The sequence below is a fragment of the Panthera uncia genome (genome assembly GCF_023721935.1).
Source record: "Panthera uncia isolate 11264 chromosome C1 unlocalized genomic scaffold, Puncia_PCG_1.0 HiC_scaffold_3, whole genome shotgun sequence".
NCBI lineage: Eukaryota > Metazoa > Chordata > Mammalia > Carnivora > Felidae > Panthera > Panthera uncia.
Genome location: NW_026057584.1, coordinates 2,473,320 through 2,494,213, shown reverse-complemented (window position 1 = coordinate 2,494,213; position 20,894 = coordinate 2,473,320). Strand labels below are relative to the sequence as shown.

The window sequence follows — 20,894 nt, the reverse complement described above, 5'->3', positions numbered from 1 at the left end:
CCCAAACTGGGAAGGAGTCCGTGGCACAAACGATCATCCCCCCTGGGTATCTATCTGCTTTTCTTCTCTCTTAAAAATTTTATAAAATAAATCATAAATGCCAAACAGAATGAAGGAGGATTAAAAAGTAAACACCGTCCACATCCATCCCCGGGACAAGCATTTGTGTAACTGCTTTTGGAGCTCAGCCGCGACCTACAGCTCTTACACCGCAGTTCACCCCCCAGGCAGTGGGGCCGGGGCGAGGCGGCAGGCCCGGCAGGAAAACTGGGCAGCGGCTACACGGGCGTAATCACCCAGTTTCCATCAGGAGGGTCTGACATGCACATGCCACGTCTGGCCGTGGGAGAGCCTGGCCCAGGCCCTGCGGTGGACGCGTGAGGTCGAGGCCGGCACCGCCCCCCTGAACCCTCCTCTCCACGAGTTCTTCTGGCCGCCGCCCTCAGTCACGGGCACAGCTCTAGACATTTCAGGAACCGGCTACTGGCAGGACGGGCAGAGGGCACCTGTAAAACGGACTCGGAGCAAGTCTGAGCTTTTACTTCCTGCGTCTCTGAGGTAGCTTCCAGGAAGTTAAGGTCCCCAAATGCAAGGTCAACGGAGGGAGAAACGCACACAGGATGCTGTCTGCTCGGGGAAGCAGGGGGGGCGCACGGCCCCCAGCCCCTCTCGGGGAAGGGGTCCCACTTACCCAGTCCACGATGAGGGTCTTGCTCACGTCCAGCCGTTGCTGGAGAAGCTTGGCTGCGATGGCTACAGAATTAAAGTAGCAGAACCCCCTGCAGATGAGAGGAGACACGGAGAGGAAACACGGGTTCTCATCCGCCTTTACGCAAGACGCGACGGAACCATCTAGAGCCCTGTGAGATTTGAAGAGGGTCTGGTGAACTCACGGCTCCATTAACTGACACCGCGGAGGCACAGACGGACCCCCACGGGTCTCCCGCACGCGGACCGAGGTGCCCCGGGGTGAGGCACCCCTCCCTCGATGTACCGACACCCCGCCTCCTCGCCCCAGAACCTCGCAGAACGCGCACGGGCCGGCCTCTGCAGGGGCCCGACGGCGCACAGGCACAGAGGTCACAAAGGTTACTTGCTTACTGCACATCTGTCACGTTCTCAGACACGCGACGACAACACAAGAATCGATCCCGTGACTGACTAACCCGGAGAGTCTTCAGGAGGGTGAGAAAGCAAACCAATTCAAGTAAAACTGAAACTCTCCACATCTGCCCCCTCCACCTAAATTACCACAAAGGTGGGGAAACCCAGGGGGGTCCGTTTCTGGAATCCGGGCCAGCCACCTGTAAGCCCTCCCCTGGCGGGCTCCTCCGGGGCTGGGACCCGACCCACGGCTCGTGCGAACACCCGTGGGGCACCCACCCAGCACGCTGCTGCCCGTTTCCTTCCAGCCCACGCGGCTCGTACACTTCAGGACACCCAACCACTTAGACCCCAATCAGAACAGGGCCTCCAGGGGAAGGAGGATCTTGCTCCCAAATGCCACGGAGCGTTCTGGGTCATGGCGTCCCCAGGCCACAGGGCTGCTCAGGTGAGGCCGCGCTCCCTGTGCTGCGGGAAGGAGATTCCCTCTCAGACCGCAGTCTGATGCCCTCGCTTCCAGATTTAGAGGACACGGGGCTCCCGCTCGCCTGTCTGCCAGACCCCAGGCTCCTTCATGAGTGTGGGTTTGGCCTCTGGCTCCTCAGCCTGTTCTAGCTGCTCTTGAAGACAGGGTCTGCCTCCGTCTCCCTGCGCTTCCCGGCTTCCCAGCTGTGCTCCGTATGCACGGTCCCCGCTGTGCTGTCCGACCCACCCTACTCTTTGGGGCACAGCCCGGACGTCTCCTCTCTAATCTCCACTGACACCAGCGGCGTCAGGGCCCTTCCCTCCCACATCCCACGAGATGGCATCACGGCGAACCCACCCCCAGGCACCAAGGCACTCGGTACACGACTGGTGAGGCCCAGGGTCCGGTCCCCGTGACTCTGCCCCAGGTGGGTCCCCACCTGCCACCGACTTTCCCAGGTAAACCTGGGGCAATCTGCGTGCCGCGCCCGCTACCTCGGCCAGCGCCTCAGATGTGTGCATGGTCAGAGGCACCCCTAGACCCAAACGGAGTCCAGACCTAGCTGGCCCCTGTGGTCACGACCTTGAAACGTCAGTCTCATTGGTATCAAACCACAAGCAGGTCAGCTAAAAGGCCACACGTGAGATGACCTGAGGGGTCTGGATGGAATGTTCTAGAACAATGAAGCACCACATGAACACATTCTGGTGCAGGTTAAGTCCCCAGCCAATTTTGTACAAGACTGAAGATGTCTAGAGATGTCTGCAGGTTCCTCTCCTTGCCCCCTCCGGTTCAGGCCACCACCTCGCCACAGCTGGTGGGTGAAGGTCACCTGTGCGGCTCTGGAGCTGTGCCAGCTGGGGCCCCATTTTCACTCAAGTGCAGTCCAGCCCTCCCATGAGAGGAACCGGAAACCTGCAGCCCCTGCCCGTAATGGCCGCGCGCCTACTTACATGGGCGTGCTCTCCTCCGCGTGGTGTCCTGGGGGGCGGACCACGGCAAAGCCGTTCTGCACACGGCACCAGACAGGTGGGGACAAGCAGGGAGGAAAGACGGGTTTCACGTTAGTGAGAAGATGAGCCCAGACCACACACGAGGACACAGAGTCACAGCACAGCTGGGCACACAGCCGTGGGACAGGATACGGGGCAGACGTCTGGTCCCTGCTCTTAAGGAGGTCTACTGGTTGTCATGGTTACTAGGATGAAAGGTGACTTCGCCCCTGACATTTGACCTTCAATAGCTCCCCGACGAGAAGGCCTGGAGTTGCTCAGCTCTGGGATCTGGGTGGGAGTGGGCAGGGCACCCTGGGTCCCCCTCTGTTCGTGACCGGTATCCCCAAGAAGCCACCTGATGGGAACCCTGGGTGCAGACAGAGCGCAAGGGGCTCCTGCCCCAGTTTGGGCTGAACGTGAAGGACGCAGAGCCAGGGGGCATGGGCGCTGCAGAAAATAAGTGACCCATTTACTCAGCGGAAACAGCTCAGAGGCTACAGGGTGCCCCCCTCCCCCGGGACCTGTAAGTCACGTGTGCTTTACAGAACCATAATACACTGCTCAGCAGCCACGGAAAATGATGTGCACGGGCACCTCTTGTGTGGTCCGCGGGGAGCTGTGTGGTCAGGCTGGGAACAGCCCCCGGGGCGGGCTGAGCATTGGTGACGGGGCCTGCTGCAGGACCAGCTCAGGGAGGGACGCACTCACACGGGAGCCCCCGCTTTGCACCCTCTCAACACTGTCCTATGCGAGGGCCCCGCACCCGGTTCCGAGCACAGGCGGCACCCCCTCGGGGGTCTCCATGCCCCCATCCTGAGACTCCATCACCACGGTGCCAGGGCAAGGGAGGCAGGCGGCTGGTGCCACAGGAGCCGGCAATGCCAGGGACGCATAGGCCCTCCGCCCGTTTTCTCCAGCAGGCCCGAGGGGACAGCAGCTCTGCCCGAGGACGTGTGATGCCGGGATCAAACGTATTGACTTCGTGAAAGTTCCCCCGTTGAGTGAACAAAAGGGAAGGACAGGGAAGTGAGTGCAGGGCGAGACCGTAGCGTCATCTGAGAAGCTCATGGCCAGCTCCTGCCTGCACTCAGACGACCTTCCTGAGGAGATGGGCGCCCAGAGTAACGGTTTCGAAAATCAGTGATGTTTTAAATACTATGCAACAGACTGTGTCGAGATTCTGGAAGGTGTGTCTGCCTAACTCATGAGCCAGGACTTCCAAATGAGCCGCACTGGGTCGGGTGCCCTGTCCAACCTGCAACAGACCAGTGGGTTCAACGCCAAGGAGAGGATCCCACTGCTACCGTTTCAGGTTCTGCACTGCAACTCATCTTCCAGAAACTTCCACGTATGCAACCGCAGTGGAGCATCAAGGAGGAATCTGCACCGCTGTCTGAGAAAGCTATGCGAACGCCGTCCCCTCTCGCACGCCCACGCCTTGTGGGGCCACAGACTCGTGCAGGAGCAGGTCTGAGACTGCCTGACCCACTAAGACAGGCGTCGCTGCTATTTTCAAGTTAATAAGCAGTTTTGAAAATCCCGCTTGAATCTCTCGTATGGTCGGGGTGATGACACAGCTCGTACACAAAAGCTCTCAGGATTCTTCAAAGTTGTTGGGAGTGTAAGGTGCTCCCGAGACCGAAGCTTCGAGAGCCGCTGTGCTATCACGCACTTTCACCAAGGCCGGAGGTGCTCCCATCGATGAGTGGGGACCCACGGGACACGGCCCACCCTTGCCCCTGGACAGGAGCCACCCTCCCCCAGTCACCGCCTCCTTGTCTAGAGGGACCCACGGGGGGCTGTCCTCCCACCCCCACCCTGGAAAGCCTCTGGCAGCCTTCCTCCAGGCCGGTTTCTGCAGGGTCCCCACTGACCTTCAGCTCCCCCGTGGCCACCTTGAAGACCAGTTCCACCACGCAGCCCACGGCCAGGCGGGCCGCGCCCGACGAGTGCACCTCGTTCCATATGGTGTCGCTGTCCACCTGTGGAGACAAGGGCCCTGCAGTGAGGCGTGTCTCGGCCTGTCACCCCCGCCCCCCGACTCTTGTGGGGGCCGTGCAGCTGGGGGCTTGTGGAGTCTGGGGGCTTTCCCTGCAACCCTGCAAAATCCCAGTACGGGGCTGCTCGCTTCTCTTTTACTGATTATAGGACACACCCAGCTCACGTTCGGCCTCACCTTTTTTTTTTTTTTTAAGATACGCCAGAAAATACCAAACGGGAAAAGAACCATAAACGCAGCAGGAATGGGACGTGCGCACCTCTACCCCTACCCGAGGTGCCCCCGCTTTCCTCCAGTGCCCCGATGTACGCGAGGCTCAGACAGGGGCGTCTCGCACACCGAGCTCTGTTCCTGTTTGCTTTCATGGCAGGTGAGCGATGCTAACAGCAAAACGAAACCTAAGAAGAACCGGTCCCTCCAGAGTCTGACTTTACTTTGTGCTGAAGAGAATGAGCCACTCCGCGTGTCTGACGGGAGCGTGGGGTGGGAAGGGAGGAGCCAGCCCGTGAGGGACCTCCTGGAGGGCCGCGCACCCCGCACGGGAAAACGTGGTCAGGTAATTCCCGTCCGCGTCCTGGCTTGTTTGTTTACGGAGACACACGTCCAACGTGTCTGGCTGATGTGGGCATTGAAGACGACCAAGAAATTGGAGCGGCCAGTTCCGGAAGTCACCTTGTGGGGGCCTGGGTGGGATCGGAGCTCCAAGATGGAGCACACAGCCCCCCCCCCCCCCCCCCGGGTGCCAGGCCAAGGTGAAGGTTCGGAGGAGCAGTGCAGTCACAAGCCCGTTACCTGCAGCGTGGTGCCTGCGAAGTCCATTTGAGAGCGACCCCTCCCCCCCAACAAACCAGCCCCTCCGAGCGCTGAACGCTCTGGGACTCCAGAGACCGAGGCCACCCACACAGCGACACGCAGAGGTGACACAGCCCCGTCGGGGCCTGCCCAGGTCCGTCCGGGCGCAGCCGGGCTCCTGCCCGCCTGGCCAAGACACCGACCGTTATGCAGGGGTTGCATTTCCCGCAATGAACTCGTGAAGCTTCGTCTTCAAAGCGAGACGACTGAAAATACATTCATGAGGGGTTCAAGCCATTTCCGCAGGACAGCTATTCTCTGCAGTGAGCAAACCTCTGTGTTCTTTAAACAGTTTCCAAATGTCAAAAGAATGCTCTGCACTTTGCCGACTCTGCACGGCATTAATATTCGACTTTCAAAGAGCGGCTTCTGTTGTAAACGATACCATCCCGCTAGTCACGGAAGCAGCTTTTCAAAAGAGCTGGCCCGGGCCGACCTACGTCAGCTGCAGAACTGATTCATCACAGTCGAAGGGGACGGTCCTCGAGCGAGTGGCAGGGGCATCCCACCACCGCTGCTGAGCCTCCCAGGAGGGAGGACGAGGGTGTCCAGGGCAGGCTGGCGCGGATGCTGCCCCCGAGGACCAAAGGCAGTTACGCAAAACCACTCAGGTTACTTCTCCTCAAAACGTGAGGATTCTGGGTTCTGAGCCCAGGGAACCAGCCTGGTGCACGCTCTGACGGGTCTCTGTGTGTGACCCCGGGGCGGAAGCCCTGTGATGTCTTGTCCAGAGGGAAGGACGGAGTCCCAGGCTGCCACTGCTGGGCCAGCCTGGGATGGCTGCCTTCCGGCCCTGAGTTCCAGGGGCAAGAGCCCCGGCGAGGGCGGGGCAGGAGGGCCATTGCCACTGCAGGAGCTCGAACAAGGAACCAAAGTGCAAATGGGCTGCTACGTTTCTTCCAGCAGAGGAAAACTTGGAGGACACTTCCTGCAGAGATTCAGAAGGAATGTACCGGAGGCGGCCGGTGCCGGGCACACCACGGCCCTTGGGGAGCCATGTTGCTCAGGGCGCCCAGGCCAGCGAGGAGGCCACAGGGCCAGCAGGGAGGGGGATTCACCCACACCACGTCCCCTTAAGGGGAAGATGGAAAAGATCGGGAGGTGAGCAAAGCAGCAGATCCTTTCATTTGGTTTGAAAGAAGCTTCCACTGACTTCAAACTCTCTTTTCAGCACAGTTAAGGGAAAAGGGGTCTGCAAACAACCTGAAAACACCATCCCACACCCTACATGTTAATTCAGAATAACTTTCAGGAAAAGCGGAGAGGCCCCTCCTCACCTGCGTCAGCGCCCAGAACACGCACACTCCCACCCACACTTAGGTTCCCGGGGTCTGCTTGGCTTTCCCAAGACCCCACCAGTGACGCCGAGCCCACACACGCAAAGTGCTTCTCCACCCTCCTGGGAGCAGGGATTATGGAGAGGCCTCGAAAGACAGCCATCCCCGAAAGACCCTACGGTTCACGCCTTCTACCAATGAGTCCCCAGGCTTCCTCTACCCAGTTCGGCGCTCTCATGCCCGGATGTGAAGGTGGGTGCTGCTTGGTCTGCAGGGGCTCTGATCTGGATGCACCCTCGGCGGGGGCTGCCTGGCTCCAGGCTCCAGGCCCCAGGCCCGACTTGAGCTCTCTCTCCCTTTTGCAAATTACAAATCCTGCCTCGCACGGCGCGCTGGCTGCAGGGCAGCCGAATCCAAGCCTTTTCAAGTCTGGCCAAAAATTTGCCCCGAATTAAGAGATTGCAGCCTACTTACAATATAAAATAAAATAACTCTAGGGGGCTTGGTGGTGGTATGAGTAAATGCCGTTTATTCTCTTTCTGACGGGATAATTTTCAAAGCAGCGAGTTTTGTAAAGACTCAGGAAGAAAACAATTTTGTTTCATTTCCATAACAGAATCCAGACCTGGGGCTTCACCCTGCGATCTGTAATTAGGCTCACACTCTGCCCCTGCGCGGCCTCCGCCGAAGCGGCTTTGTTGTCCGCGGTGTCCTGCCGGCCCCTTCCCTCCGCGGCCCACTGCGCTATTTCACGGGCTACGCGGCCTCGATGGCCAGCAGCCCCGGGCCCCGCTCTCGCCCCCCCAACCCTCTGTCATCCAGGGCGACAGGAGCCGGGGGCTGGGATGGGGGCCTCTCCCCGTTAACAAGAAGTTCTGGCCGTGGACACCTGACCTTCACCGCACCGCGGGCAGGGTGGACGTCCAGACCAGAAATCGTAAAAGACGCTGGCTCTCCTGAGCAGGTCGGCCTGAGGGCGTTATCGCTCACAGAAAAGCAGCAGCCCCCCCACCCCCTCAACACAACGGCCTTCAGAGGTTCCCCGGGGCCCCCGGCTGGCGGTCGGACACAGTGATCGCACACACCCCTGTTCCACCGCAACCTGAGCCGAGACGCGCAGGCTGTTCCTCCGCAGGCTGGGAGGCGAGACCGACCTGTTCCCCATGGCGCGCCTGCGTGCCAGACGGCCTCCCCGGAGGAAGGTGCCCGACTCCAGCTACAAATGCTCCCAGGCCCCGGGCCTTTGAAGCCACACGTGTGTGGGGGGTGGGGGGGGGGGGGGGGGGGGGGGGCCCGGGGGGGGGGGCGGCCCCACCCGCCAGACCCTGTTTACGGAAAACACCTGGCAGCAATTATCCACTCTGCGGAAAACAGGGCAGCGGTTTCTGCGGCCACTGGGGCCTGAGAACAAGCAGGACATTATTTACACATTAAAGAAGTACTTACCCCGACACCACCGCAGGGCAGCCTGACAAACACCGAGGTTAGCGAGCCTGCGGGGAGAAGGACAGTCAAGGTCAGGAGGGCAAGGTCACAGGCGCCCCGCCTACAGGGAGCGCGGCGCGGGCTCCGGGAATGGGGTGCCCAGGGGCGCTGGCACTTGTGGAAGGCGCACAACACAGCCACACTCCGAGGGGCCCGCTGGCGTCACAGGTACCTCGGCATCACCGTGTGGCTGCTGGGGGACAGTCCCCGTGGACAGACCTCCCCCTCCCCCTCCCCGAGGCAACGGTCACCCCTCTGGGGGTCTGCACCGAGAGGCGGGCTCTCCTTCCAGCCTGAGCTGGCGCACCGTGCACAGGATGAGCCGAAAGGCGGTGCCCCAAGAACTTCTCGCTGTTTAGCAACCTGACCCGGCCCCTCAGGGAGCCTCCCCGCCGGCCCTCATCCTCCCTCATCCTCCCGGGTTCGCGGCTCCGGCAGCACCACCTGCCCCCTGGCTACAAACAAGGGAGAGAGAAGGACCCGGAATCACGCGGAGCATCCCGGGGGGATGGGAATACGACACTCCCTCCCCACTTATAAAAACGGACACAGCTAGGAAACCACACGGAGCGGAGCTGGCCACCCGGAAGGCCCTCCCCGGCCAGCGGCACCGGGGCAAGTCCCCTCTCCCACGGGGCTCGGGCCTGAGCCCTGGTGGCAAAGACCGGGACTGTCTTCCTCAGGGTGATCCAGCGCTGGCTGGCAACCAGCCTACGACTCACCTGTCACAAAGGACAGAGAGCACCTGCCCCCCTAGGGCTCCATGTGGCCGCGTGCCTGGGGAGGTGGCCCAGGAGACCCGCTCTGTGCCGCCCACTGCTCCCGTAGGCACCCTGCCCCCATGGCTAGGCCTCCCCTGGCGGGTTCCTTAGGCCAGCTTCGGACTCCTCTTTTTTTTTGAGAGAGGGAGGGAGAGGGGTAGAGAGAGAGAGAGAGTGAGAGAGAGACTGAGAGAGGAAGAGAGGAGAGGACGAGATAGAATTTCAAGCAGACTCCGTGCCCAGCACAGAGCCCGACATGCGGCTCATACTTAGGAACCGTGAGCTCCCGACCTGAGCAGAAACCCCGAGTCGGACACTTAACTGAGCCGACCAGGCACCCCTGGCCTCCTGTTTGGACGTGGCAGGGCTGCGCCCACTGCGGGGAGCCCCTCCCCCCTTCTGCCGGCCCCAGAACACTGGCTCCTGCTCTAGATGCCCGTGAGCCATACCACTGGGACCACAGGCCCGGGCCGGACTCTGGCCCCGCCCGTGCCCACCTCATCCTGACTCCCGGCGTGGACCACACTAGGCACCGAGCCACTGGGGGCCACGTCACGGGCCAGCCCCGGCCTGCACCCTCCTGCTGCTCACGTGACACACGACACTCACGTTCACCCGGGGCCACGGCGCACCCTACATCCACCCGTCCCCTCCCACCTCTGAAATGCCTGGACGCGGGGTCCCGACCTCAGACCGGCCTCTCCCTGCACCCTGCCTCGTGCCACGTCTTGCTGACTGCCACGGCCTGGATCCGCGGCTCCCGCTGCCACATACTCTGATAGTTTGCCCTGTGAGGGTGGGGACACGTCTGCCTGCCTTCCCTCGTGCCCTCGGCCGGCCCACAGCCAGGAACACACAGATGTGTGAGTGGGTGGGGGGCCAAGGCAGGACGTGCAGGGCAGGGGAGGGTGGCTCCTGAGGGGCTTACCCGGCCTGCACCGTGAGGGAGCCTCTGCAGGGAGCCGCCGCAGGGAGCAGGTGGGCTGGGGGAGCGGGCCCGGGGAAGCAGAGGGCACGGACGCCGGGCCTCTTGCCGTCCTGCTTTGCCCCGTGTCCGGGAAGAGGCCCACCTAATGGCCTAGGTCATCGACTGAGTCCTGGGACCGGTGCGGAGTCCTCGATAGGCCCTGGGGCTTCATGACGGGCTCTCTGCCCACCATGGATGATTCTAACACAGGAACACGGCGTGGGGGATTTAAAGAGCTTCCTCCCGGATAATCCACAGGCCCGTGTGTATGCATTCGGACAGATCTGTGTGCCTAAGTCCAAGTGGAAGGAGGCTCTGCTAAGAGACTAGATTTCTCTTTTTGAAATCAGAGCCAATACTGTCTACGTTAAAAGCATAAATCACCTAAATATTTTGACTTTGCTCATTAGCCAGCAACCAAAGACCGAAATAGAAAGAAAAGGTAGGATCCTCATGCATTCCTGGGTGGGCGCTAAGCATGTGCTTCTGGACAGGAAAGCGGTTCCGGAAACAGCTCCCGAGGAACCGTGGCCGGCTCTCAGCACAGCTCATTTTCACTTGTCCCCAGCCACCTCCTCGCCTGTGGCTCACTCGGGCCTCCCGTGGTCCGGGGCCACCATCACCTCGGCGAGGCCACAAACGTCCGGGCGGAGCGGGCGCGGGTGTGTGAAGGGCCACCTTGCTTTTCCAATCAGCGCAGCTGCTGAGAGGTGGGCTGGTGGGCCCGCGGGCATGGGGAAGGCACCGCTGCTCCCCACACGGGGTCTCACCCCTCCCGAGCGCTGCCAGGCGCCACGCGGCCATCCGACCAGGCTCCCTTTCCAGGTGCCGGCCGTCAGAAGGCACGGAGGGCCGAGACCCACACCCCTCAGCGTCCACGGTGCGCGTTGGCCGAGCCGAGTGGCCCTGCACCTCAGCGCCCACGCGGGTCTTCTCGCACACGGCTTAGAAGACTCGCTTTGAAGAGGGAGGGAACTCACATGGTGGTGTTCACGTGCCCGATTAGGGTTCTGTTAGCAACAAGATAACGGCCAACTGTACTAGGTCTGGAACAGTCAGACTGACGACAGGACGCCTGGTTACCAGCAAAATCACCGGGACTCTCAAAACGGATCCCGAGCGGAGAGAAGGTAGCCGGTTAGGTGTCCCTGGAGCGATGGGAATGGGTTTCGAAACAGCATGTAGCAGGGAAGCAAAAGGAAGCGACGATTTAGGGCCTCGCCGGCGTGACCCACGCACACACGCTCACCCACTGCCGACACAGGCTCTGCCACCACGAAAGACACACGGAGCTCACTCGGACGGCTGCATCGCGGCGGGGGAGGAGCAGGTGTGAGGACGACGCAAACAGGAGGGGGGCTTCGGGGGCCTGAGTGAGGAGGGGCAACCCCACACGGACCCCGGGCCCAGGAGGCACCGCTGCAGGGCCAGCCACTAGGAGAGCTCCAGGCCCTCCTCCCTGAAGACCCCGCATACGCCGCGTCTCTCCTTCACCATCCGTCCTAAACCGAGTGTGAAACTAGCCCCCAGACCTGCCCGGTTCCCCTGCCGGAGCGTCCGGGCCCGCCTCTCCCCGTGACCCGCCTCTCCCCGCCCACCTTCGCGGTCAGAAGACAACACACAAGTGCAAAAGGCCCCTTGGTGGCGGCTCAGCTGACCCGGGCCTCTGGCTGCAGGCAAGGGAGCAGGGGCTGAGCTGGGACGAGCCCCCTGCTAAGAGCGGGGACAGCCGCGGGGGCCATTCAGTGCGCTCGCCTGGGACAGAGTAGACACTGCCGTCCGCTGTGGGGCCATCCAGCCGGCCCCAGGGACCGTGAGGTTGGGGGCTTACTGGTGCTGTGCCTCGGTGGCACCGACGGGGCCCACAGGATCCCCTCCCGTACTGGACATGTTCCAGGCAGCCGAGGTGCCGCCCTGGAAGGAGCGGCATTTGCCGCAGGGTCCTGGAGGCCGCCCTGCCTGTCGTGCCGCACTGGCCTTTTTTCACGCAGCCTCCTTGCTCAGCTCCTCCCTGAGGCCACTGGCCACCTCCCCACCATCTGCATCCTGGAAGGCTCCTTTCTGAAGCTCCCCTCTCTGGACATGCTCTGGACATGCTCCCACCTTTTCTCACCCCGCCGGTCCCCAAGCCCTCCACCAGCAACCTGTCCTCCTGCACCTGCAGTCCTGCCCTTGGAGCTAGCGGCTCAGACCTCCACCCTCTGTCCGAGTCCCACTCCACGACTGCCGGGACCGGGGCCCTGGGCACACTGCAGTCCACACACGAACACCCCGCGACTGAGGGACAGAGCACACAGCACGCCCTTCTCCACAGGGAGCTGGGGAACCTCCCTCCCGTTCTGGCCAACTGTCCCCACACATCTTACGGTGTCACCTCCTACAGCGTACCCTAAGCCACGACGGCTGGGCTTTGAAAAATCGACTTGAGTAGCAAAGACAAACCCTGCTGTGTAAACAGAGGACAGAAGTACCTCTGTGGGGTGATGGCTCTTGTGACAGAACAGGCTGGGGTGGGAGGGTCTCTGGGGCACATCTGGCGTCAGCTCTCTTGGGGTTCCCAGGGGGTCTTGGGGAGCAGAGCTCCCGGCAGCCAGAGCACCTGGCCGGGCCGTGGACCAGACCCACCATGTGGCCAGAAGGACAAGCAGCTCTGGTGTTGTTCTGAACCCACCAGGCCCCGGCTCCCCCTCCGGGTGGGAGAAGTGAGCCCCCAGCCAGCACCGGCAGCAAGGTCTGGGGAGCATGGCAGGAGGGAGCCCAACAAGACGCTGGCACAAGCCCTCAGCCACACTGCTCCAGGGTGTTCTGGATGCTTCCACGTGGGGAGCAAATCCCATTGGGGGCTGGTTTCTGTGACTGGACTCACACAACGGGACCCTGACGCCCAGGGGGGCGGTGTTACAAGCGGGGCTCGAGGCAGTCAGGTCACGAGGGTTGCGCGTTGGTGGGCGTGGTCAGTGCCTTCGGAAAACCCTGCCAGGCTCCCTCCCCTCGGGCCCCAGGGAGGAGGCAGTGAGACCTGTGATTTGAAAGAGCCTGTGACCCCGTGTGGCATCTCGATCCCAGCCCTCCCGCTGCCGGCCTGTAAGCGACAGACTCTGGCCTCTGTCTGTGGTGCCTGGTTACAGCAGCCGGAGCGGACAAGGCAGCAGGCTCTCCCACCCGCGGCCTGGTGGCCCCTCGACCTCGCTCTGCACGTCGTCCTGGAGAAAGGGTGTCTGCAAAGGCCTCCGCTCAGCTCCTCCTCGCCCCTCCTGGCTCGGCCACGGCTGCAGGTGGGGAAGGTCTCTGCCCGGAACCGGCGAGGCGGCACCCCTGTCGTGGGGCGCTCGCCCTGGAATCTCACGCACCTCCTCATGCCCCCTCCTCCCCACCGTTCCAACACTGTCCCTGCCACCCCTCAGAGGGTCCGGGCAGCCGTGGCTCGCCCGTGGTTGCTTTATGATGCTCTCCTCCCTTTTTCTCACTTTCCCTGGAAGCTTCTGCACGGCAGGAACGCTCCCTGGATTTTCTCATTCTTCCCCCTGTTGTCCAGGTCCTGCCCCTGTTCTGCCCTGCTTCCTAGGGGATGGAGCCCACCTCCCCTCCAGCCTGGGACTCTCTACTGTCTGATGTGGCTTGAGTGTTCTGGGTCTCCTCCATGCTGGCTGCACTTGTCCACGTTACGTGGACGTGGTAGCTCTCTTTATGGGTAATGACAGCTTCAGTTTTCTTCACAGTGTCCCCGATCTGTCCCAGAAATCTGTCCTCTGAGCTGCCCTGTTTCAGGATCTTTCTCCCGTGAAGCGCTTCCCTGGCGGGGGGGTGGGGTGGGGGTGGGGGATAATCCTTGGTCATCTATTCATAAGACTGAGGACCTAAGAGCCACTGGGAGCTCCGGGCACATGGTGGGCTCACGAACTGGTGGCTCCCCGTTGGGATCCCGTCAGCTTCCGTGCGGCCGGTCATTCTCTGAGGAGGTGTCGGCAATGTCTGCCTGGGGCAGGGGAGGCCTCTCAGAACCTCTGGCCAGCCCCGGATGTGACTCCTCCCCGCCCTCTGTCCCGGGCCCAGGTCTCTGCAGTGGCCGTGCCGAGCCCCCCAAGTTGGGGGTGTCCACCCCCAGCCCTAGCTCGGGAGGGCACTTTCTGGCACCTGCCGTCCCCCTGCCGACCAGCCCCCAGGCTCTCCTGTGCTGCTGGCTCCTATGTCCCCAGAACAAGGGTTCACATCGTCCGAAAGCCTTGTTACCACAGGGCAATGGGGCTCAGGGAGTAATATGACTGGCCGCCCTAGGACAGGACCCCGATGTCCTCCTGGCCACTAGCTCCACCCCCTCCAAAGACTAAAGCGCTTCATTTGTGTCAGCTACCTCAACGCCTACAGCGTTTCTAGCACAGAGGACGCGCTCCCCGAGGGAGGAAACGACAGCACCGTGAAGCAGGGCACACACCCACGCGCGCACCGAGGGAGTGACCGGCCACACCGTGGTAGGATCGCCCAGCACAGCCTGAGCAGAGCCTTTGGTGACAGGGGGGAGGAGGCCACCCCCCCGTGTCCCTCCAGGTTCAAGGTGGTTGGGAGGCTGGGGTCAAGGTGCCCCGGACAGGTCATGACGGGGGTGGGGTCTGCGCCCAGGAGCCCGAGGGCCCGGAGGCTCCGGACCTGCCTGTGCTGGAGGTCCCTGCTCAGACCCCCCCACCTCCTGGGGCGTTGACACGGGAGACGCTGGTCAGCAAGTCCCTTCGCTCAGGCCCACCAGCGCGGAAGCCCCCCACCCCGCGGGGAGCCCGCGTGGGGCTGCCCCTGCCTCCCGGACTCCGGGCTCACTGCCGGAGAGGGCTGGCAGCAGGTCCGCGGCTGGAGTATCCCCCGATCCGCCACCAGCGTCTACGCCCTGCCACGGAACGTTCCGCAAGACCGGCGGTTCTCGCCCGCCGTGGCTGCAGCACCCCCGGCCCAGGCACGAAACCAGCAGCCTCCACCCGCCCTCCCCTCAGTACCTGGTGCAGGCCCCGCGCACAGGCGCGGGACACGCCCGGTGGGCGGCGCTCAAGGGGCGGGGCCAGCGAGCGCAGGCGGTAAAGGTAAAGAAGGCCTTGAAATACCTAGAAGTTTCTTACTGTCCAGTTTCTGCCTGTTGAGGGGGTTCGTGCCATAGAGCAGGGCGTGCGCCTCCGAATGCACCGTCTGCAGCTCCTCCAGGGTGGCCTTCCGTCCGCGTATGCACTGCGGGGACAGAAGGAACAGGTGCGCACGTCTCCCTGTGCCTTCAGGGCTTCGTGTCAACAGAAGGCAGTTCCACGAACACCGTCACCCCGGAGGAAACTGAATTTTATACGTGCACGGGCACACGGTTATTTGGTCCTCGCAAAACAGAAAGTAAACAGCACCCAACACAACGTTTAAAAAATATTTGAAAAATGTTTTGGAGGCTTTATGCGTTAATTATAACTTTGAAAACGTTTAGAAAGATAATTCCAGCCTTCGACGCTTTAACCTTCCCTGTCACCCACATGATTTGGCATCAAATTGCCACTTTGCCTTCTAACTGCTGGGGCCCCTGTCGGGGATGGGGGGCTTGCCACAAGCCTGGGAGCTGCTCCCCTAGCGCCCATGCGGGGGGCGGGGCACGAGGCCCCTGCACAGGAAAGACACCCTTCCTGCCATCCTCGCTGGGCCCTTCGGCTGCCTTCACTCATCACCTGCCTGTCCCTCCGCTTTTCCTTTGGTCTGGAAATTCCTCAAATCAAGACTCCACAGCGATGTCCACGTTTCCCCCCCGAAATTAACATAAAATTCACTGTTCTTTATACGAGCTCCGCTTACTTAAAATTTTAAGAGGAGGGCAGTTTATGGAGCGAGATTAAAGTTCACGTTTCTGAGGGCAACAGTCCCACGGGCGTCTACACGACCCTGGGGGCCTTGGTGGGGCTCCCGAGCGCAAGGCAGGCCTGGGGCTGCTCCTGCTGGCTGTGACAGCTTCCTGAGGGACGCCGTGGACGCGGGAGATGAAGGGAGCGGAGCGGGCAGGTGCAGGCCGGCGGCTGCCCGTCTGCCAGCCGGGCCTCCCCGCGTGGACGAGGCCGTGAGCCCACGCCCTTCGCTGCCCAGCAGAGGCCAACGCGGCAGCACAGGGAGGGGAGCCCGGCCCTTGGGGCTCCCTCAGTCGTCCACTGGATCGGGGGGCCCTGACCAGGAGGTTCTGGTCTCCAAGTGGCCGGGGACCTTGGGAAGTCCGGGCACTGCCAGTCCCTCTAACCTCTGTTGTCAAGGGCTGACGCCCACCACCCGTGTGCAGCACCTGGGCCCTGCGCTCTGCCCTGGGGGCCCGTGTGGGAGCCTGTGGAGGCAGGGAGGCCATATCCCTCGGGGCTGCGTGGAGCAGGTGGTGTACCCTGAGGTCAGTGTCCCCGCACGTCAGGGACACCGGGCTCTGCGTCCCGCATGTCACTGTATGTTTCGCATGGGCCTCCTCCCAGCCGTCCTGCTGACTCAGGTCTGACCCCACGTCCGACAGACCCCCTCCTCCCTGGTGTCCACGTCCACAGGTCCAAGGATGCCCCACAACCGCCGGCCACCAAGTGGCAGCACTCCGCCTTGGGACAGACGAGGGTCCCATTCTCCCCACGTGTGCTGTCTCATGGTTTTATCCCTACCGTTCCTGTCCAGTCTTCTATCTGAAAAGCCCCCAGAGGCCCCCGACTGGGGGGACCCTCCAGGAGAGGCCAGAGGGTAAAGAGCGGTCACGGGGAGAGGTCCTTTGAAGGAGGAGCAGGGGCCCTGGTCCCATGAGGGACTCCGAACAGGACACCAGGGCATTGGAAGATCTCCTCGGAGGGGTGCCTGCCAGGGCGCTGCTGCCCTCCGGTGGTGCAGCCTCTGGCCAGACCCCAGAGCAGGTGCCGTCCTCCGTCCTGCCCAACCAGGCAGGGTCACGTCCTCCCCAGAGGGCACCGTGGGGCTCTTGTGCCCCTTTCCCCTCCCAAAATCCTGCATCACCAGACGGACTTAAATTCCCAAATATTGTAGCTTCTGAAAGAGAACAGATGGACACACAGAGGGGGTGCTGCTGCCCCCACGGCCCTGACGTGCCTGCTCTAGGGCTCTTGCCTGGGTCACTGTGCAGGGAAGTACGTGCCACCCGCATCCCGTCCTTGCTTTTGCGGGATGGACATAGGTCCCCACTTGATGGGCATATGGGGGGCCGGCTGCCATTGTCCTGCAGTAGGGGGGCACAGGGGAGGCTAGGGGACAGGAGAACGGAGGAAACGGGGGACACGGGGACAGGTCGGGACAGGGGGACAGAGGGGAAAGGGGGGACAGAGGGGGCGGGGATAGAGGGAGCAGGGGGACAGGGATGGAGGGGGATGGGGATAGAGGGACAGAAAGGGCAAGGGGATAGAGGGGACAGAAGTGACAGGGGAACAAGGAAGCAGGACAGAGGCGGGCTCCCCCAAGGGAGGACCTGGGTGTTCAGGAAAGCAGACTGAGCCTCTTCCCACCCACACACCGGTGCCCGATGCCCTGGCGGGAACGCTCACGGGCGCCCCCAGCCCGTCGCGACCTCTCGCCCTGAGCCCCGCAGCTGCCCTGGGGGCGGCCTTACCTCGCATTTGCCCCGGAGGCCGGTCTCCTGCAGCCGAGACCAGATGCTCTGGATCCGCCCCGCGTGCTCGGGGTGGCTGTTAGTGTTCCCACAGGTACACTGGTGTTTCAGCATCAGCGTGTCGTACACGAGGCCTGGGGACGGGAGCGGAGTTGGCCGCGGTCAGCGGGGCCCTCGGGGGTCTCTGGCAGCAGGCCCGCCGCCCTCCACCCACCCAGAGAGCTGCCCGGCGGGACAACCTGCCACTTCCCTGGGAGCGACCGGGCCAGCGTAGCCCCGCGTCCCCTAGGACGATTTGTCTGGAAGCTGCAAGTTCACTGGAGGCCGAGTGCGGTTCACAGAAATGGGAACAGGGGCTGTGTGCCGGCTCACCGCACATGCCCAGGGGTCCCCGGGGCGGGGGGTGGCGGGGCAAGTCAGGAAGACAAGAAAAGATGCCCCAGCCTGCTCCCAAGCCTAAGCCGTGTGGCACTCATGTTCCAGGATGGTGCTGTTTTCCCCCAACTAAGACGCTTTAGTCCGTCTTGTCGGGGAGCAGCCTATCAAGCAGTTCTGAGGACCGTCCAAGGTTTGTGGGGGCTCAAAAAAAAGACTTGTTTCCTACTCTCAGAACCCTCCGGACTGGCTGGGACACGTGTGCGATGACACAGACAGACGGGCAAGCACGTGTGGTGAGAATTAACACAGAATACGGGTAACCAACTGCCTGGTCTGCAGCGTCCTTGGGGGCACAGCAGGGCGCCAGGGAGCCTTGGGGATGGGGTTGCCCTTGAGGAACGACGTCTGGCCGGCCCCCAGACGGGATGGGGACACTCCCAGACCAGAGTGACTGATGTCACGGCCAGGAAAATCTCATGCAGGTGGACGTATCCTGTGCATCTGGACACGGGGCTGGAGAAAGGGGAGGGCAGGGGCAGGCTGAGCGCACCTGCTCTATGCCCCCCCCACAGTGGGTGGAGAAGGTTCGGGGCCCACGTGACATCTGCCGGGAGGGGTGTCCCGCTGCCCCTGCCGCAGCACTGTCTGTAGTCCCCCCGTACCTGGTCTCCCAGGGGCACAACCGGAAGGTCAGGCTGGCTGAATGGACCTGCTCGGGCAGGCAGGGGCCTGGGAAGGGGCATGTGTGGCTAACACCCGCTCCCGCAGGCAGAGAAAGGTGGAGGCCCCGTGAGACGAGCTGTGCTGTCAGACCCACGGCTACTTCTATGCCCCTGATGCTGGAGAACGGAGGCAGCGTCACCAAACACAGGAACAGGGCTGCAGGATGAGCCCGCTTCTACAGGGCCAAGCTGGACGCCTGGCCTCAGGACGTACTGGTCCCAGTACTGCCTCTCATTCTCTCGTGAGTCAGGCTAACGGGAGTCAGTCCCCTCGTGTTGGAGCATTCCTGGGTTATACCAGCAAGACTGCGTGGGGCAGGGAGGACTTCCGGTAAAAAAAAGCAGCTGGCGAAGAACAGGCCTACGGGACCAAGCGCGCTCACCACCCACGCACTAAAGTACGTGTACAAGACCCGTGTACCCGAGAGGGTGCGTTCAGCAGTTCGTAATGGCAACGTATACGTACATACGTGTGCACGCGCGTGCACGTGTGGAATGCGTGTACACAAACAAGACGGACATGGCATCATCCCGACACAACAGTCGGCTAGTCTTTACTGATCCCGTGGCGGGAACTTTCGAGGTGACCCCAGGTCACTCCCGCTTACAGACAGGAACCTGGAATCCGGAGAGAAACCGCACGAGTCTGCAGAGCCGAGGAGCCAGGACGCTCTGCCGCCACGAGGGCGAGCTAGGACCACGTGCACGGGATGCCGCCAAGGCCGGGCGTGGAGAATTGCCAAGCCCACAGCCACAGCCGAGTCCCGTCTTTGGAAACCTGTCCGTCCAGTTGTGCACAGAAACAGATCTGGAGGACTTAAACCCGATCCTGAGGGTGGCTACCTCTGGGGGGTGGGATTCCAGGCAACTGTCAATTTCTCGGTGTTTCTCTCCTGTTTCTTTTCGGTGAGCTCGTCCTATTTTATACATTTTCAAAAAGCAGTAAGGCAGATGAGGCCACTGGCCAGGCCACTGCAGGGGACACGCAGGCACAAAGGCGCCCCGGGGGCCTCCCTGGCCCCCACGGTGGGCACATTTCCAGCATGGTTACAGGGACTGGGGTCTCTGGGGTCTTTTAGGGACGTGCCCATCTTAGTCACCTGCTGACTCTATTTGTGACCCTCTGCAGTTTCCTGGTTTCTTTCTGAAAAGCAATGATTTGGCCTCTGGATAAGTACTAATGAAATTTTCCTCTGAATATAAAAAGTATCCTTTTAACAAGGAGAATTTGGGCACATTCAGACTTTCCATGTTACAGCCTGCGGACAGGACGTCTTAGAGGTCTGTCTGAAGGACGAAACCGTTGTGTTTTTAGGGATTGTGCTCTTTGTCCGTCACCAGAAAGAACCAGCAGCCGAGAAGGATGTGAAGAGCCGTCCTGGCCGCCCTCTGTCCCGGGCCGGGCATGGCTGGGCAGCGTGGACGCCCGGGGTGCAGCCCGTTGCCTGACTTGGGAGGGCCCGACTCAGAGCCCAGAGCCTCTGGCCCGGGTGGGCACCTGCCCGGCCACACAGTCCTCGTCCCTGCCTGCAGGGGGCGGTGCTGGTCAAGCAGAAACAGTCCTGCTGGCAGGTGTCACCGTGCTCCCTCAGGGGTGGGGCAGGGAGGACAACTGGATCCAGAAGGCGAGACCCGGAGGCTGCCTGAGCTGTCCCAACTGTACCCGCAAGCTACCTGGGCCTCACAGCCGAGGCCCCACCTGAAGCTTCGGTTCACAGAAGGGCGGGCGAGAAAGCACGAGGTCGCGGTCTCTGCTGACCGTGGATGGGAAGCTACCCGGCCTGCCGGCCACGGTGGCCTGTGGGTGGGCGGTCTCTGGAGGAAACGGGTTCTCCAGCAAAGGGGAGATGGGCTTTGGCACCCAGGAGAGACCGCAGCATCAGAGAAAGGGGTGGGGAGCCTCAGTGACCAACCCATCCAGTCCCCCAGCCAGGGCTCTGCCCAGGCGCAGATCAGACCAGGTCAGGGGTATCCCCTCGCCCTCCGGACAGCGCAGCCCGGGGCGGGCCTCCTGCGTCTGTTCTGGCTGCGCCCCAGTCTTGCCCGCAGGTGCCGGTCAGCCGCCCCAACCCACACGCCCCCGTGCACGGTACCTGTGGTGAACCTCGGTTTGGTGGGGGGCTCCTGCACGGACATGGGGAAGGTGGCAGACGCCGGGGACGACTGCGCCCGGGACAGAGGCCGGTGGCCGCCGAAGGACACGGGGATGCCGGCCGCCTCCATGGACGCCTGGTAGTTCCTCAGCTGGTGGATACGCTGCTGTTCCAGTAGGAGGGCTTGCTGGGGGGGGGGGGGGGGGG

At 62.3% G+C, this 20,894-nt stretch overlaps 1 protein-coding gene across 5 annotated transcripts in view; it reads right to left on the bottom strand.

The window, feature by feature from the left end:
- Window positions 1-20,894, bottom strand: part of HDAC4 (histone deacetylase 4) — a 250,122-nt gene that overhangs the window by 31,778 nt on the left and 197,450 nt on the right. For 3 of the 5 annotated variants that reach the window (XM_049614549.1, XM_049614551.1, XM_049614553.1), the window contains exons 13-19: window positions 20,688-20,874; window positions 17,495-17,628; window positions 14,994-15,114; window positions 8,140-8,186; window positions 4,440-4,547; window positions 2,524-2,579; window positions 692-779 (exon numbers count right to left, since the gene is read on the bottom strand). In XM_049614549.1, coding sequence (XP_049470506.1) covers window positions 692-779; window positions 2,524-2,579; window positions 4,440-4,547; window positions 8,140-8,186; window positions 14,994-15,114; window positions 17,495-17,628; window positions 20,688-20,874 — 741 coding nt within the window. The remainder of the gene's footprint in view (window positions 1-691; window positions 780-2,523; window positions 2,580-4,439; window positions 4,548-8,139; window positions 8,187-14,993; window positions 15,115-17,494; window positions 17,629-20,687; window positions 20,875-20,894) is intronic. The other 2 variants (XM_049614550.1, XM_049614552.1) reach the window with 1 other exon arrangement.